Source organism: Aethalodelphis obliquidens, unplaced genomic scaffold, assembly GCF_003676395.1.
Source record: "Aethalodelphis obliquidens isolate GAN/ISIS:26980383/991018 unplaced genomic scaffold, ASM367639v1 scaffold55, whole genome shotgun sequence".
Classification (NCBI taxonomy): Eukaryota; Metazoa; Chordata; class Mammalia; order Artiodactyla; family Delphinidae; genus Aethalodelphis; species Aethalodelphis obliquidens.
In genome coordinates, this window is record NW_020837999.1 from 7081829 (window position 1) to 7100882 (window position 19054).

Sequence of the window (19054 nt, forward strand, 5' to 3'; positions counted from 1 at the left end):
CAGTTTATAAGTTTTTATTTATTTTTAGATTATAATACAGAGGATTTTATTTGTTTTTTAAGGAAAGATGGTTGGGGGAGGGAAATAATATTAAGAAAATAGTTGTTTTATTCATTATAAATTCCTAGCAACTTGTGAAATGAAGGGAGAAAGAAATACTTTGGGAATATACTAGTAGACTATGACTGCAGAAGGAGCTGAGGAAGAGCTAACAGTTGAACTCTCCTAGAGGGAAAATAATTTTCTTAATAAATGATAGGATAACATGAACTTTTTATACTTTTTGTAAGGGGACTCTCCTAAGAAAAAATGTATTGCTTTGGGGAAACCAGACTGACTTTGGAAGGAACTAACCTGTGTTGAGTGGAGATGTCCCATCAGAGCCACCTACAGCGTATAAGAACCCTCCTAACACAGCCACAGCCACGCCTAGTCTCCTAGTACTCATAGAAGCCACCCGAGTCCACTTGTTCTCCTTCGGATCATACCTGCGGTAAGAGAAACCAAAGACTGCACGCATGTTTTTATTAAGTGAAGCCTTTTCCATAAGGTATGAAATTATGCTAAAGATATGTTAGATACATAGATTTGCTAAGGTCAAATGTACAGAGAGAATCTAACATTTTTACATAGTTATCAGTACTCTGACTTATGAACTGGGGCTAGAACTCTGAAAACTACATTTCTCCTTTGCCAAGCTGGCTCTCTACTAGACTGCCAAAAGGAAGGACTAGACACTTTCTGTTTGCTTGCCAACCCTGTCAATATTGTCTCAACATTGGCCTTTCACTCTGACAGTAGCAGTTAATTTCAGTTTCTAGACTTTTTCTGGCACTTCCAAAGCTAGCCTTGTTGGGGGTTTCAGTCACAGCTCTGTGAGGCAGCTCCTCTGAGCTCCTGAGATAACAGTACCAGTGTTCTGGTTATCTGTGCTGTGTAACAAACCACCCCAAAACTCAGTGACTTTCCACAATAATTATTTTACTAATTCTTATGTTTCCAGGCATCAGGAATTTAGGAAGGGCTTCACAGGGAAGTTCTGGCTCAGGTGTCTCATGTGGTTGCTGTCAAATTGTGGCTAGAGCTGGAACAGCCAGGTGCTGAAGCAGCTGGGCGCTGGCTGGGCATGTCTCCATGTAGCCTCAGGGTCTCTCCATGTAGGCTAGTTGGGCTTCCTCTCAGCATGGCGACCTCAGACAGCTGAAGGCTTCAAAGGTGAGTGCCCCAAGAGTTACAAGTGAAAGATGTATCATCTTTTATGACCTAGCCTCACAAGTCACATAGAGCTACTACCATATACTGATAAGCCAGCCCAAATTCGAGGGGAGCAAACACAGACCTCATCTCTCAGTGAAGAGTTTCAAAGTCAGATTGTATGAAGAGCATGTGAGATGTCAGGTATTGTAACCATTTTTGGAAAATACAGCCTTCCAGAACCAGCCAGGCAGATAACCCTCCATGGAGATGTGAGTCATAGCTGTTCAGGGCACCCTCTCCTCAGGTGCTGATGGTCCTAGTTCTATGGGACCTCTCCTCCAAGCTTCTAGGCTCTAATAACTCTAATCTCTTTCCTTGTCTTCCCAGACCTAGGGTTCCTACAGTTACTTCAGTGTCCTTTTTTCTTTTTTTTTTTCCCAGCCCTTCAATATGTGCTAGCCAATTTTTTTTTTTTTTTTTGCAGTACACGGGCCACTCACTGTTGTGGCCTCTCCCGTTGCGGAGCACAGGCTCCGAATGTGTAGGCTCAGCGGCCATGGCTCACGGGCCCAGCCTCTCCACGGCATTTGGGATCTTCCTGGACCGGGGCACGAACCCATGTCCCCTGCATCGGCAGGTTGACTCTCAACCACTGCACCACCAGGGAAGCCCTAGCCAATTTTTTAATGTCAAATTCTCTTTACCAAAATAGCTGATATGGTTTCCATTTTTTTTAACTGAGCCCTGATTGATAAATTATTGGTGTTCAGAAATAAATATGACAAAAATGACTTGAAATTGTGCTGGGCATTTTATTACATAGGTGAAAAATTCTGTTAGTATATTAAGTATTGTATAGCAAACTATATCAATATTACAGGATATAAAATAAATAATACTAAAAATAGCCCTTGTTCTTAAGAAGCAAGCTGGGGAGACACAGCACATTCTTAAGGAAAAACCTCCAAACAAATTCTGAGAATGTAGTAACTCACAGAAATGAAAGAAGCAGAGATATAAGTGCTGCAGAATGGAGGCCCTGGAGAAAGGTTATGGTTAGTCAGTAAAGGTATCTTGAGGTTCATGCACTTTGAATAAAGTTTATTTTTCATCACTTTTAGAAAATTCTCAGCCAAATATTGTCTTCAAATATTGCTTCTGCTCTTATTGCTATTTTCCTTCTGGGACTCCAATTACATATATGTTAGTCTATTTGTGTTCCCTGAGTTCCTTATGGTCTGTTCTTTACATTCTGTTCTTCTTTTTGGATATTTTCTATTAATCTGACTTTTGAGTTTACTAACTCTGTCTTCTGCTGTGTCCAGTCTACTTCTACCCTATTTAATCTCATTCAATGAGTTCTTCATTTTAGATACTATATTTTCCAATTGTAGAAATGTACATCTTATTTTTAGATTCCAATCCTATATTAAAATTCTCCAACTTTTTAACCCATTGATCTTTTCCTCTATTTTATTCAATGTATTTATTATACTTATTTTAAAGTCTTTTTCTGTCATCTCCAAATATGGATTATCTATAAGTCAGCTTCTGTTGTCTACTTTTTCTCTCAATTATTGGCCACATTTTTCTGTTTCTTTATATGTCTCATATATTTTTTTATTGTATGCTTGGCATTATCATAAAATAATGGAATCCTAGAAACAGAAATTGATATTATACCCCCGTTGACAACACCTATGCCCCAAACAATGGATTCACTCTTTCTTATGTTAGGCAGACACGGTGAAATGTTGAACACCTCAATCCAATCAGGAATTAAGCTTTACAATCCACAGATTTAATGCAATCCCTGTCAAATTACCAATCGCATTTTTCACAGAAATAGAACAAAAAATTTTACAATTTGTGTGGAAACACAAAAGACCCTGAATAGCCAAAGCAATATTGAGAACAAAAAACGGAGCCAGAGGAATCAGACTCCCTGACTTCAAACTATACTACAAAGCTACAGTAATCAAAACAGTATGGTACTGGCACAAAAACAGAAATATAGATCAATGGTTCAGGATAGAAAGTCCAGAGATAAACCCATGCATCTGTGGTCACCTAATCTATGACAAAGGAGGCAAGAATATATAATGGAGAAAAGGCAGTCTCTTCAATAAGTGGTGATGGGAAAACTGGACAGCTACATGTAAAAGAATGAAATCAGAACACACCCTAACACCATACACAAAAATAAACTCAAAATGGATTAAAGACCTAAATGTAAGGCCAGATACTATAAACCTCTTAGAGGAAAACCTAGGCAGAACACTTTATAACATAAATCGCAGCAAGATCTTTTTGGATCCACCTCCTAGAGTAATGAAAATAAAAACAAAAATAAACAAATGGGACCTAATTAAACTTCAAAGCTTTTGCACAGGAAACTATAAACAAAACGAAAAGACAACCCTCAGAATGGGAGAAAATATCCAAAATACACAAACAGCTCATGCAGCTCAATATCAAATAAACGAACAACCCAACCAAAAAATGGACGAAAGATCTAAATAGACATTTCTTCAAAGAAGACATACAGATGGCCAAGAGGCACATGAAAAGATGCTCAACATCACTAATTATTAGAGAAATGCAAATCAAAACTACAATAAGGTATCACCTCACACCATCAGAATAGCCATCATCAAAAAATTACAACAATAAATGCTGGAGAGGGTGTGGAGAAAAGAGAACCCTCCTACACTGTTGGTGGGAATGTAAACTGGTACAGCCACTATGGAGAAAGTATAGAGGTTCCTTAAAAAACTAAAAATAGAGCTACCATATGATCCAGCAATCCCAGTCCTGGGCATATATCTGGAGAAAACCATAATTCAAAATGGTTCATGCACCCCAATGTTCATTGCAGCACTATTTACAATAGCCAGGACATGGAAACAATGTAAATGTCCAACGATAGATGAATGGATAAAGCAGATGTGGTACATATATACAATGGAATATTAGCCATAAAAAAGAACAAAATAATGCCATTTGTAGCAACATGGATGGACCTGGAGACTGTCATACTGATGGAAGTAAGTCAGACAGAGAAAGACAAATATGATATCGCCTATATGTGGAATCCAAAAAAAGGCTACATATGGACTTATCTACAAAACAGAAATAGAGTTACAGATGTAGAAAATAAACTTATGGGGCAGAGTCAAGATGGCGGCAGGGGAGGACACTGAGTTCATGCCTCCCCACAACTAGGGCGCTGGCCGGACACTGGTAGGGGACCTCGATGCCTAAGGAGATGGGAGGAACCCCTGAGAGGCCGGGTAGGACGTGGGGGGAGTAAGGGGGGATGAGAAGTGGAGGTCAGACAGGACCGGCGCCCCTGAGGGGTGGCTGGGAGGGGGAAGGGGTTCTCATAACTGGAGGAACGCTTGGGGGGCTTGGTGATCAGGGGGAGCAAGTCTAGCGTTTCCCCTGCCCAATCGGGCCCCGGGAAGCCTGCAGGGTTCCCGGGCCAGGTCCTCTGCCCTCTGAGGCCCCCTCTGGGCCATGTTGGTCCTAGGGGCGTAGGAGGGAGGCAGGGGGAGAAGAGGAGAGGAGGACAGCATGGAGCCTTCTTTTTCTTTTTTTAATTAATTAATTAATTCACTTATTTTTGGCTGTGTTGGGTCTTCATTGCTGCACGCAGGCTTTCTCTAGTTGCGGCGAGCTGCGGCTATTCTTCGTTGCAGTGCGTGGGCTTCTTATTGCAGTGGCTTCTCTTGTTGCGGAGCATGGGCTCTAGGCTCACGGGCTTCAGTAGTTGTGGCACACGAGCTCAGTAGTTGTGGCTCGCAGGCACTAGAGTGCAGACTCAGTAGTTGTGCCGCATGGGCTTAGCTGCTCCATGGCATGTGGGATCTTCCCGGACCAGGGCTTGAACCCACATCCCCTGCATTGGCAGGTGGATTCTTAACCACTGCACCACCAGGGAAGCCCCAAAGCCCTCTTTGATTGGAGAATCGGGGAGGCACAGAGGGCGTTTCCCCTGCCCACTTGCCCCCGGAAAGCCTGCTGGGCTTCCTGGTCTGGTCCCCTGCCTTCTGGGGCCCCCTCTGGATCTGTGGGTCCTAGAGGCATAGGAGGGAGGAGGGGGGGAAGAAGAAGAGAGGCCAATGGGGCAGGGCCCTCCAGGGATTGGAGGATCGGGGGGAACTCACCTAGCGTTTCCCCTGCCCTCTCGGGCCCAGGGAGCCTGCTGGGGTCCTGGACCTGGTCCTCCACCCTCCAAAGCCAGAGGCACTCCTGGGCCACTGCTGCTGCACTGAGCCTAAGCCCCCACCCTCCCAGGGCCTTATCCGGCCCTGTGGGACCTAAGCATAGGCCCCACCCACCACCTAAACCCCACCCCCCAGAGCCAAGGCCTTTTCCGCTTTTTTTTTCCTCCTTTTTACTATTGTGGTTCTGTTTTACCTTCTGGTTGTTGTTTCATCTATATTTTTATTTTTTTATTCTTTCTAACAGAAATAAACGAAATAGAAACAAGTAAAATAGCAAAGATCAATAAAACTAAAAGTTTGTTCTTTGAGAAGATAAACAAAATTGATAAACCTTTAGCCAGACTCATCAAGAAAAAAACAGGGAGAGGACTCAAATAAAATTAGAAATGAAAAAGGAGAAATCACAACTGACACCACAGAAATACAAAGGATTATAAGATACTACTACAAATGACTATATGCCAATAAAATGGATAACCACGAAGAAATGGACAAATTCTTGGAAAAGTACAATTTTCTAAGACTGAACCAGGAAGAACTAGAAAATATAAACAGACGTATCACAAGTAATGAAATTGAAACTGTAATTAAAAAGTTTCCAACAAACAAGTCCAGGACCATATGGCTTCACAGGCGCATTCTATCCAACATTTAGAGAAGAGATAACACCGATCCTTCTCAAACTCTTCCGAAAAATTGCAAAGGGGGGAGTACTCCCAAATTCGTTCTATGAAGCCACCATCACCCTGATACCAAAACCAGACAAAGACACTACAAAAAAAGAAAATAACAGACCAATATCACTGATGAACATAGATGCAAAAATCCTGAACAAAATACTAGCAAACAGAATCCAACAACACATTAAAAGGATCATATACCATGGTCAAGTGGGATTTATCCCAGGAATGCAAGGATTCTTCAATATACGCAAATCAATCAATGTGATACACCATATTAACAAATTAAGGAATAAAAACCATATGATCACCTCAATAGATGCAGAAAAAGCTTTTGACAAAATTCAACACCCATTTATGATAAAAACTCTCCAGAAAATGGGAATAGAGGGAACCTACCTCAACATGATAAAGGCTGTGTATGACAAACCCACAGAAAACATCGTACTCAATGGTGAAAAACTGAAAGCATTTCCACTAAGATCAGGAACAAGACAAGGATGTCCACTCTTATTCAACATAGTTTTAGAAGTCCTAGCTATGGCAATCAGAGAAGAAAAAGAAATAAAAGGAATATAAATTGCAAAAAAAGAAGTAAAACTGTCACTGTTTGCAGATAACATGGTACTATACATAGAAAATCCTAAAGAAGCCACCAGAAAACTACTGGAGTTCAATGAATTTGGTAAGGTTGCAGGATACAAAATTAATGCACAGAAATCTCTACCATTCCTATACACTAACAATGAAAAATCAGAAAGAGAAATTAAGGAAACACTCCCATTTACCATTGCAAAAAAAAGAATAAAATACCTAGTAATAAACCTGCCTAAGGAGGCAAAAGACTTGTACTCAGAAAACTATAAAACACTGATGAAAGAAATCAAAGATGATGTAAACAGATGGAGAAATATACCATATTCTTGGATGGAAGAACCAATATTGTGAAAACGACTATACTACCCAAAGCAATCTCCAGATTCAGTGCAATCCCTATCAAACTACCAATGGCATTCTTCACAGAACTAGAACAAAAAATTTTATAATGTGTACAGAAACACAAAAGATCCTGAATAGCCAAAGCAATCTTGATAAAGAAAAATGGAGCTGGAGGAATCTGGCTCCCCAACTTCAAACTATACTACAAAGCTACAGTAATCAAGATAGTATAGTACTGGCACAAAAACAGAAATATAGATCAATGGTTCAGGATAGAAAGCCCAGAGATAAACCCATGCACATATGGTCACCTAATTTATGACAAAGGAGGCAAGAATGTACAATGGAGAAAAGACAGCCTCTTTAATAAGTGGTGCTGGGAAAACTGGACAGCTACATGTAAAAGAATGAAGTTAGAACACTCCCTAACACCAAACACAAAAATAAACTCAAAATGGATTAGAGATCTAAATGTAAGACCAGACACTATAAAACTCTTAGAGGAAAACATAGGAAGAACACTCTTTGACATAAATCACAGCAAGATCTTTTTTGATCCACCTCCTAGAGTAATGGAAATAAAAATAAACAAATGGGACCTAATGAAAACTAAAAGCTTTTGCAAAGCAAAGGAAACTACAAACAAGACGAAAAGACAACCCTCTGAATGGGAGAAAATACTTGCAAATGAATCAATGGACAAAGGATTAATCTCCAAAATGTATAAACAGCTCATGCAGCTCACTATTAAAAAAACAAACAACTCAATCAAAAAATGGGCAGAAGGGGCTTCCCTGGTGGTGCAGTGGTTGAGAGTCTGCCTGCCGATGCAGGGGACACGGGTTTGTGCCCCGGTCTGGGAAGATCCCACATGCCGCGGGGTGGCTAGGCCCATGAGCCATGGCTGCTGAGCCTGCACGTCCGGAGCCTGTGCTCCGCAGTGGGAGAGGCCACAATGGTGAGAGGCCCGCGTACTGCAAAGAAAAAAAAAAAAATGGGCAGAAGACCTAAATAGACATTTCTCCAAAGAAGACATACAGATGGCCAAGAGGCACATGAAAAGATGCTCAACATCACTAATTATTAGAGAAATGCAAATCAAAACTACAATGAAGTATCACCTCACACCATCAGAATGGCCACCATCAAAAAATCTACACACAATAAATGCTGGAGAGGATGTAGAGAAAAGGGAAATCTTTTGCACTGTTGGTGGGAATGTAAATTGATACAGCCACTATGGAGAACACAGTATGGAGGTTCCTTAAAGAAACTAAAAATAGAACTACTATATGACCCAGCAATCCTGCTACTGGGCATATACCCTGAGAAAACCATAAGTCAAAAGGACACATGTACCCCAGTATTCACTGCAGCAGTATTTACAGTAGCCAGGACACAGAAACAACCTAAATGTCCAACGATAGAAGAATGGATAAAGATGTGGTACATATGTACAATGGAATATTACTCAGCCACAAAAAGGAATGAAATTGGGTCATTTGTAGAGATGTGGATGGACCTAGAGTCTGTCATACAGAGTGAAGTAAGTCAGAAAGAGAGAAACAAGTATCGTATATAAATGCATATATGTGGAATCTAGAAAAATGGTACAGATGAACCTATTTGTAGGGCAGGAATAGAGATGTAGACATAGAGAATGGACATGTGGACACAGCACGGGAAGGGGAGGGTGGGATGAATTGGGAGATTAGGTTTCATATAAATACATTACCATGTGTAAAATAGATAGCTAGTGGGAACCTGCTGTATAGCACAGGGAGCTCAGCTCGGTGCTCTGTGACGACCTAGATGGGTGGGATGGGGGGAGGGGGTTGGAGGGAGATCCAAGAGGGAGGGAATATAGGTATACACATAGCTGATTCACTTCATTGTACAGCAGAAACTAACACAACATTGTAAAGCAATTTTACACCAATAAGAAAAAAATAAACCTATGGTTACCAGGGGGAAGTTGGGGGGAGGGATAAATTGGGAGATTGGGATTGACATATACACACTACTATATATAAAACAGGTAACTAATAAGGACCTACTGTATAGCACAGGGAACTCTATTCAATACTGTGTAATGGCCTATGGAAAAGAATCTAAAAAAGAGTGGATAGATGTATATGTATAAAGATTCACTTTGCTGTACATCTGAAACTAACAGAACATTGTAAATCAACTATACTCCAATAAAAATATTTTTTAAAAAAAGGAACTGAGCTTTAGTTAGACTCAGTCCACCTTTGTTTTTAAATGTCTCAAGGATGAGATGTCTTGTATTTGTTGCAGGCCCCTCCCTATAGTAGGACTTTATCTTCTAAGCACTGTAAGATTGCATGAGATTTCACTTAACCTGGTCCACTGCTCTCCTGTGCTATCCCAGCACTCAGCAAACGTCCCACTGGGAAAAACAAAAGTATGTTCCAGAATCCAATCTGTCATGCCAGCCTACATGATTGTCAAAAGTTCCCCTGATTTATCCTCCTCCAGGAGAACCCCTCTGCCTAGACCAAGTCCAGTATTCAACCCATGTTAAAACTTGGCAAATGTTTTTGGGAAGAAAATAGCTGATGATCTCATCTCACATAAGATGGGCTCTTTCTTCAGTGGACTCTTAGCTCATCTAGTCCTTGTTACTGCTACATGTCTCTGATGATTTTAAAAATATGATATTTGTACTTTGTCATTTTTTCCTAGTTGTTGCAGTGGGAATGATGGCTGTCACTACTTATTGCATTCTACTTAGAAGCAAAAGCCTTTGCATAACTTTTTAAACCCTTTTATTGTAAAATAAAATATTGATACAGAAAGCCACACAAGAACAAATGTATAGTTTAATAAGTTATTATAAGGAAAGTCTACTTATAACCACCATCCAGGCCAAGAAAAATAACTTTGCCTGCCACACTGGAAGCCCTTCCACGTGTCCATTTCCAATCTCAAAACCTTCCCCCAGGCAGGGTAACCATTATCCTGACTTTTACAGTAATCATTTCCTTGCATTTCTTTATAGTTTTATCAGCCACGTATGCATCCCTAGACACTTACTCTTACTTATTAATTTCTTTTTGTATTTTTATTTACTTAGTTTGTATTTTTTTATTTTTTGGTCGTGCCATGCAGCACGCAGGATCTCAGTTCCCCGACCAGGGATCTAACCCGTGCCCCCTGCCATGGAAGCGCGGGGTCTTAACAACTGGACCACTTTTTCATATTTTTAAAAAGTCTCCTTTTTTCTACAGGTTTTTCCTCTATTCTCCTTCTCCCTCCCCCACTCCCAGAATTCATGTTTTAGAACCTGGGCATTTGACCTGCAACTTCTCCCACAATATGGATTTGATCGACTGTACACTTATAGTGCAGCTCTACACGTTGGCCTGTCCTCTGTATGTTCTGCAAACTGGCAGCTGGATTCAGAGGTTAGATCAAACCACGTTTGGTCCCTTTGGCAACACTACAGAAGGTGGTGTGTTAGGAGCTGTTATTAATTCCTAGGTGCATTAATTTACTGAGTGTTGCAATATGGTGATATTCTATCCTTTATTTTCTTTTGCTGGAATACTTTATAAAAAGAAACAATCCTCTTATCTACGGATCCTCTCTCTCTCTCCCCGCTTCCTTGCCTCTCCTTCTCTCTCACTTTCTCTCTGCTTCTGTTTCTTTCTCTCTCTCTCTCTGCCTCTGTTTCCTACTATTTTATTACCCAATTCATATGCGATACAGTTGGTAAAAGAAAGCCTGGATATATGCTTACTAGTTTTCAAGATAATAAATAAAATCTTCCAAAGGTAACTAATTAGGTTTTTTTAAAAATATCAACAGGAACCCATAGATTTAAATATATTTATTGGATTTTAATCAGTTACAATTATCTCTTTTAAGGTTAAAATTGTATCATCTTTGGTCAGTGGAACATCTTCAAATTGACTCTTGAATCTTTTTGATATCTAGTAGTCTTTGATAGCTTGCTTGCTATCTGGTATGAAAAGATGGTCCAGGCTCATCTATACATTCCCTGTCCTAAATCTGGAATCAGACATTTCTCTAAGAAGCCCTGGTTTCTTTTAGTGGGAAAAGGAATTTCAAGACAGTCAGGGAGTGGAGATGTTCACTGACTTGGCTGGTCATTATTTCTAGGCCTCTTCAGTTGATAGAGCTAGAATATAATTTTTTTTTAAGAAAAATTTAACTCAAATTCAGCACAAGGTGTTTTACTTAAACTCTTCTATTTTACATCCATATTATTCCATATCTTCCTGGTTTTCAAGGACACAGAAGAGGACAGAATCAGAATAACCTATACTCATTTTCTTTATTCCACATTATACACATAGCAGTCTTAAAATAGCAATATTATCATTTCACTATTCCTGAGAATTAAAATTTCTTTCTGCATGTCTCTTCCCATTCTTCCCCCACTTTAAAAAATAGTTGAACTAATTTACATTGAGTGACGATACAGCCAGGGCATGCTACACTCTCTTACAACCCTTATTTAGTCATAGTTCTCAGATTTACTGTATGTTTCATGTTCACTATTAGTCCTCTGTCAATCTCTCTCTAGTAATTTTTCTGAAGCTTGTTCTCTAGTAGATTCCTCAGGAACTCATGGGAACAACGTTTCCTGATTTCTTACATGTTAACAGTTTGTCTCTGCCTTTTATACTTCAAGGTCAGTTTCTCTAGGTAAAAAATCATTGGCTTACATTTTCTTTGGCTATCTAAAATATGTTACTCCATTTTCTTCTGACATAAAGTATTGCTTCAAAAAATCTGATAATAGGGGCTTCCCTGGTGGCACAGTGGTTGGGAGTCCGCCTGCTGATGCAGGGGACGTGGGTTCGTGCCCCGGTCCGGGAGGATCCCGTATGCCGTGGAGCGGCTGGGCCCGTGAGCCATGGCTGCTGGGCCTGCGTGTCCGGAGCCTGTGCTCCGTAATGGGAGAGGTTGCAGTAGTGAGAGGCCCGCATACCGAAAAAAAAAAAAAATCTGATAATAATCTAAATTTTTTTCCCTTATAAGTAACATGTATTTTTTTGTTGATAACTAAAGGATTTTTTTCCTTTTTCTTCAAGGTCCAGTAATTGTATTAGAATATATCTTAGTGTTCATTGTTCTGGGTCAGTGTTCAGAGGATATAGTGTATTATTTCAATAAACCATTTCAATTTTTAAAAAATTACAACATGAAAATAATTTTGAATCACAGTTTTTAGCATCTGCTCTGTTCCCTTGTTTTCATTTTCTTCTTCATGGACTCCTATTATCTGTATAGTGGATTTTTACCTGTCTTCAATATTTGTTGCTGTCTCTCAAATCCTTTTTACCTCTTTATTTCTTTTTGACTTTAAAACTTTCCTCTTTTTCACCTTCTATTTGTCTTTTGGCATTATCTGTTTTGCTCATTTGTTCTAATTTAACCCTTCATTCTACAGTGATTTTTTCTTACATTTCTAGTATTTTTCTGAGTTTTGTCATCTCATTTCTGAGCTTTTCAGATTCTGACTTGTGTGTTTTCATATCTTGCACTGTTTTCCTAATGCCTTTTAGCATATTTTTGAAATAGTTGATTACAATTTTCATCTGTTCTGTAGTTGTATCTTTCTGGTATGCTTTCATTCTCTATAGAGACGTAATTGCTGCTTATTCTCTCTTCATATATTAACTTTAATGGGATCTAGCCTCAACACCTTTCTGTTGCTCATTTTTACATGAAATGAGTTTTCCTGAACTCTTAGAAGAAAGAGTGGTTTGTGCTAATATTTCCAGTTTCATGGAGTTCCCTCTTTTTTTTTTTTTCATGTAGCATTAAAAAATGTAGTGGTTTGCCTCCTGAGATGTATTGGCTTTATTCAATACTCCTACTTTTAACCTGGCCTTCTTTTCACTGTATCTGTTGTCCTTGTCCTGCTCAATTTTGACTCTGCTCCCAGAAGTGTGGGCCCTGTCCTGGAAAGCCATCTTGGCTGGTCAATTTTGAGGGTTCCTAGTGACTAGATGGCTCTAGCACAACTCGTTCTCAACTGGGGTGATTGTGCCTCCAACCCCACCCCCCAGGACATGTGGCAACGTCTGGGGACATTTTTGGTTATTACAACCAGGCATGTACTAGTGGCACTTAATCAGTAGAGGCCAAGGATGCTATTAAACACCCTATAGTGCACAGGACAGCCCCTCCCCCACCCAACAAAGAATTCTTTGTTGCATCTCCCTCCCTCTTGCATCTCCCTTCCACCCTCCCTATCTAAAATATGTTACTCCATTTTCTTCTGGCATAAAGTATTGCTTCAAAAAATCTGATAGTAGGGGCTTCCCTGGTGGCCCAGTGGTTGAGAATCTGCCTGCCGATGCAGGGGACATGGGTTCGAGCCCTGGTCTGGGAAGATCCCACGTGCCGTGGAGCAGCTAAGCCCATGCGCCACTACTGACCCTGTGCTCTAGAGCCTGTAAGCCACAACTACCAAAGCCTGTGCACCTAGAGCCCGTGCTCTGCAACTAGAGCAGCCACTGCAATGAGAAGCCTGCACACGGCAAGGAAGAGTACCTCCCACTGTCCACAACTAGAGAAAAGCCCATGTATAGCAACAAAGACCGAACGCAGAGAAAAAGAAAAAAAAAAAGTATACAGTAAATTATGGCAACCCACCAAGATTTCCCCAAGTATACTTCAGGAATTAATGAGAGGGGCCGGGGCTTCCCTGGTGGTCCAGTGGGTAAGACTCCATGCTCCCAATGCAGGGGGCCTGGGTTTGATCCCTGGTTGGGGAACTAAGATCCCACATACCGCAACTAGAGAGCCGGCATGCCTCAACTACTGAGCCTGCACGCCGCAACTAGAGAAGCCCTGCTACAAAGACCCTGCGTGCCACAACAAAGTCCCAGCACAGCCAAAATAAACAAACAAACAAATAAATAAAAACTTAAAAAGAGAATTAATGAGAATCCACATACAAAATACTCTGGAGTTTTTATAAGGTATGCTACACAAAGAATTATTGCTTTAATCATTCTTTCTGGAGGAAGTCTGAGCAAAGTCATTCCAATTACTGGGGGAAAAAAATCAGAACAGATTTCAGAAGTGGTATCCTTGATATCATATATAAAATGAAATTTAAAATATGATTCCAACACTTCAATGTTAGGCTCAGTCAGTGTAACACATAATTTAAAAAATTGGGTTATATCTTTCATCTTCCTAGACTTTAAAGTTAACTGAAAACTTTTTCCTTAAAGCCCATGGGAAATTTACAAAATAGTGAATCCCTAGTGTCCTAAATTGTTTCTTTTAAAAAACTGAAAATGACTTTAAAAAAATCACCTCTCAACGATGTTGAGGCAAGACACTCCATCCTGGCCACCCACAGCATAGAGAAAGCCTCCAAGCACAGCCACACCAACACTTGTCCTGCAGGTGCTTGTAGGAGCAACATCACTGCTCCATTGGTTTGTTTTGGGGTCATACCTGCAGAGAACACGTCAAGAACACAGTTCGTATTACACAAAGAGGGCTATGTTTATACATGCAATGATATATAATATGATATATATATTCTTTCCCCAAATATAGGCTGATAAATAACTAAATATGTGATAGTCTAATTTATATATAGTTTTTAAAATTCAGTTTTACTTAAAAAGTTACATATAAATATATTTTCTTTAAAAATTTTTTTCAGAATGTTATAGACAAAGCTAAAATTCTCTTTGAGTTCCACCCAACTTCTGTTCTTTTCCCATTTTGTTTTGATGTACATCCTTCAAGATTTTTCGGTAAAATTCTTTTCAATACGTATATATCTATCCATATATATATATTTCTTTATATGCAAGCAGGTACATAAGTAATGCCACATATTATGCATTACTTTTTCACTCAATATATTTCTGAGATCTATTCATAATAGATATAGCTCTAGATTTCTCTTTTGAACTATCTAATTATATTGTGTGTGCCATATATTATTTAAATCATATTTCTATTGATGTATCCTTACATTGTGACATTTTGTTATTAAAAACAGTGATCACCCTTGTATATTTCTCCTTGTGCAATGGATGATGAGAAGCAGAATCATGGAGCAAAGAGTATATTCATTTTTTTTTTTAACATCTTTATTGGAGTATAGTTGCTTTACAATGTTCGGTTAGTTTCTGCTGTATAACAAAGTGAATCAGCTACACGTACACATATATCCCATATCCCTTCTCTCTTGCATCTCCCTTCCACCCTCCCTATCTAACCCCTCTAGGTAGTCACAAAGCACCGAGCTGATCTCCCTGTGCTATGCAGCTGCTTCCCACTAGCTATCTATTTTACATTGGGTAATGTACATATGTCCATGCCACTCTCTCACTTCGTCCCAGCTTACCCTTCCCCCTCCCCGTGTCCTCAAGTGCATTCTCTATGTCTGTCTTTATTCATCAGAACCTTTTTTTTTTTTTAGATTCCATATATATGTGTTAGCATACAGTATTTGTTTTTCTCTTTCTGACTTACTTCACTCTGTATGACAGAATCTAGGTCCATCCACCTCACTACAAATAACTCAATTTCGTTTCTTTTTATGGCTGAGTAATAATCCATTGTATATATGTGCCACATCTTCTTTATTCAGTCATCTGTTGATGGACATTTAGGTTGGTTCCATGTCCTGGCTATTGTAAATAGAGCTGCAATGAACATTGTGGTACATGACTCATTTTGAATTATGGTTTTCTCAGGGTATATGCCTAGTAGTGGGATTGCTAGGTCATATGGTAGTTCTATTTTTAGTTTTTTAAGGAACCTCCATACCGTTCTTTCTCCATAGTGACTGTATCAATTTACATTCCCACCAACAGTGCAAGAAGGTTCCTGTTTCTCTACACCCTCTCTAGCATTTATTACTTGTGGATTTTTTGATGATGGCCATTCTGACCAGTGTGAGGTGATACCTCATTGTAGTTTTTTTTTTTTTTTGCGGTACATGGGCCTCTCACTGTTGTGGCCTCTCTCGTTGCGGAGCACAGGCTCCGCACGTGCAGGCTCAGCAGCCATGGCTCACAGGCCCAGCAGCCATGGCTCACAGGCCCAGCCGCTCCGCAGCATGTGGGATCTTCCCGGACTGGGGCACAAACCCGTGTCCCCTGCATCGGCAGGCGGACTCTCAACCACTGCGCCACCAGGGAAGCTCCCTCATTGTAGTTTTGACTTGTATTTTTCTAATGATTCGCGATGTTGAGCATCCTTTCATGTGTTTGTTGGCAATCTGTATATCTTCTTTGGAGAAACGTCTATTTAGGTCTTCTGCCCATTTTGGGGTTGGGTTGTTTGTTTTCTTGATATTGAGCTGCATGAGCTGCTTGTATATTTTGGAGATTAATCCTTTGTCAGTTGCTTCGTTTGCAAATATTTTCTCCCATTGTGACGGTTGTCTTTTCGTCTTGCTTATGATTTCCTTTGTTGTGCAAAAGCTTTTAAGTTTCATTAGGTCCCATTTGTTTGTTTTTATTTCCATTTCTCTAGGAGGTAGATCAAAAAGGATCTTGCTGTGATTTATGTCATAGAGTGTTCTGCCTATGTTTTCCTCTAAGAGTTTGATAGTGTCTGGCCTTACATTTAGGTCTTTAATCCATTTTGAGTTTACTTCTGTGTATGGTTTAAGGGAGGGGTCTAATTTCATTCTTTTACATGTAGCTATCCAGTTTTCCCAGCACCACTTATTGAAGAGGTGTCTTTTTTCCACTGTATATTCCTGCCTCCTTTATCAAAGATAAGGTGACCATATGTGCGTGGGTTTATCTCTGGGCTTTCTATCCAGTTCCATGGATAAATATTTCTATTTTTGTGCCAGTACCATACTGTCTTGATTACTGTAGCTTTTTGGTATAGTCTGAAGTCAGGGAGTCTGATTCTTCCAGCTCCATTTTTCTTTCTCAAAATTGCTTTGGCTATTCAGGTATTTTGTGTTTCAATAGAAATTGTGAAACTTTTAGTTCTAGTTCTGTGAAAAATGCCATTGGTAGTATGATAGCGATTGCACTGAATCTGTAGATTGCTTTGGGTAGTACAGTCATTTCCACAATGTTGATTCTTCCAATCCAAGAACATGGTACATCTCTCCATCTCTTTGTATCATCTTTCATTTCTTTCATCAGTGTCTTATAGTTTTCTGCATACAGGTCTTTTGTCTCCTTAGATAGCTTTATTCCTAGGTATTTTATTCTTTTTGTTGCAATGGTAAATGGGAGTGTTTTCTTTATTTCACTTTCAGATTTTTCATCATTAGTGTATAGGAATGCAAGAGATTTCTGTGCATTAATTTTGTATCCTGCTACTTTACCAAATTCATTGATTAGCTCTAGTAGTTTCCTGGTAGCATCTTTAGGATTCTCTACGTATAGTATCATGTTATCTGCACACAGTGACAGTTTTATTTCTTCTTTTCCGATTTGGATTCCTTTTATTTCTTTTTCTTCTCTGATTGCTGTGGCTAAAACGTCCAAAACTAAGTTGAATAATAGTGGTGAGAGTGGGCAACCTTGTCTTGTTCCTGATCTTAGAGGAAATGGTTTCAGTTTTTCACCATTGAGAACGATGTTGGCTGTGGGTTTGTCATATATGGACTTTATTATGTTGAGGTAGGTTCCCTCTATGCCTACTTTCTGGAGAGTTTTTATCATAAATGGGTGTTGAATTTTGTCAAAAGCTTTTTCTGCATCTATTGAGATTATCCCATGGTTTTTATTCTTCAATTTAATATGGTGTATCACATTGATTGATTTGCATATATTGAAGAATCCTTGCGTCCCTGGGATAAACCCCACTTGATCATGGTGTGTGATCCTTTTAAGGTGCTGTTGGATTCTGTTTGCTGGTATTTTGTTGAGGATCTTTGCGTGTATGTTCATCAGTGATATTGGCCTGTAGTTTTCTTTTTTTGTGATATCTTTGTCTGGTTTTGGCATCAGGATGATGGTGGCCTCGTAGAATGAGTTTAGGAGTGTTCCTCCCTCTGCTATATTTTGGAAGAGTTTGAGAAGGATAGGTGTTAGCTCTTTTCTAAATGTTTGATACAATTCGCCTGTGAAGCCATCTGGTCCTGGGCATTTGTTTGTTGGAAGATTTTTAATCACAGTTTCAATTTCAGTGCTTGTGATTGGTCTGTTTAAATTTTCTCTTTCTTCCTGTTTCAGTCTCAGAAGGTTGTGCTTTTCTAAGAATTTGTCTATTTCTTTCAGGTTGTCCAATTTATTGGCATATAGTTGCTTGTAGTAATCTCTCATGATCCTTTGTATTTCTGCAGCGTCAGTTGTTACTTCTTTTCAGTTCTAATTCTGTTGATTTGAGTCTTCTTCGTTTTTTTCTTGATGAGTTTGGCTAATGGTTTATAAATTTTGTTTTATTTCTGATCTGATCTTTATGATTTCTTTCCTTCTGCTAACTTTGGGTTTTTTTTGTTCTTCTTTCTCTAATTGCTTTAGGTGTAAGGTTAGGTTGTTTATTTGAGATTTTTCTTGTTTCTTGAGGTGGGATTGTATTGCTATAGACTTCCCTCTTAGAACTGCTTTTGCTGCATCCCATAGGTTTTGGGTTGTCATGCTTTCATTGTCGTTTGTTTCTAGGTATTTTTTTATTTCCTCTCTGATTTCTTCAGTGATCTCTTGGTTATTTAGTAGCATACTGTTTAGCCTCCAAGTGTTTGGATTTTTTAGTTTTTTTCCCTGTAATTTATATCTAGTCTCATAGCATTGTGGTCGGAAAAGATAGTTGATATGATTTCAATTTTCTTAAATTTACCAAGGCTTGATTTGTGCCCCAAGATATGATCTATCCTAGAGAATGTTCCATGAGCACATAAGAAAGTGTATTCTGTTGTTTTTGGATGGAATGTCCTATACATAAAAATTAATGTCCATCTTGTCTAGTGTGTCATTTAAAGCTTGTGTTCCATTATTTATTTTCATTTTGGATGATCTGTCCATTGGTTAAAGTGGGATGTTAAAGTCCCCTACTATT

The 19054-nt window shown here is 39.3% G+C and overlaps 1 protein-coding gene and 1 long non-coding RNA gene across 6 annotated transcripts in view; one reads left to right on the forward strand and one right to left on the reverse strand.

Annotated features, from left to right (window-relative positions):
- Positions 1–19054, forward strand: part of LOC113609197 (uncharacterized) — a 67623-nt gene that overhangs the window by 20387 nt on the left and 28182 nt on the right. For 3 of the 4 annotated variants that reach the window (XR_003428551.1, XR_003428553.1, XR_003428554.1), the window contains exon 5: positions 291–493. This is a non-coding gene — a long non-coding RNA (uncharacterized LOC113609197). Of the gene's footprint in view, positions 1–290; positions 494–1681; positions 1730–19054 lie in introns of those variants that run through there. The other variant, XR_003428552.1, reaches the window with a different exon arrangement.
- Positions 1–19054, reverse strand: part of KLHL20 (kelch like family member 20) — an 85628-nt gene that overhangs the window by 5421 nt on the left and 61153 nt on the right. For both annotated transcript variants that reach the window (XM_027086291.1, XM_027086293.1), the window contains 2 exons: positions 14375–14518; positions 355–488 (listed from right to left, as the gene is read on the reverse strand). In XM_027086291.1, coding sequence (XP_026942092.1) covers positions 355–488; positions 14375–14518 — 278 coding nt within the window. The remainder of the gene's footprint in view (positions 1–354; positions 489–14374; positions 14519–19054) is intronic.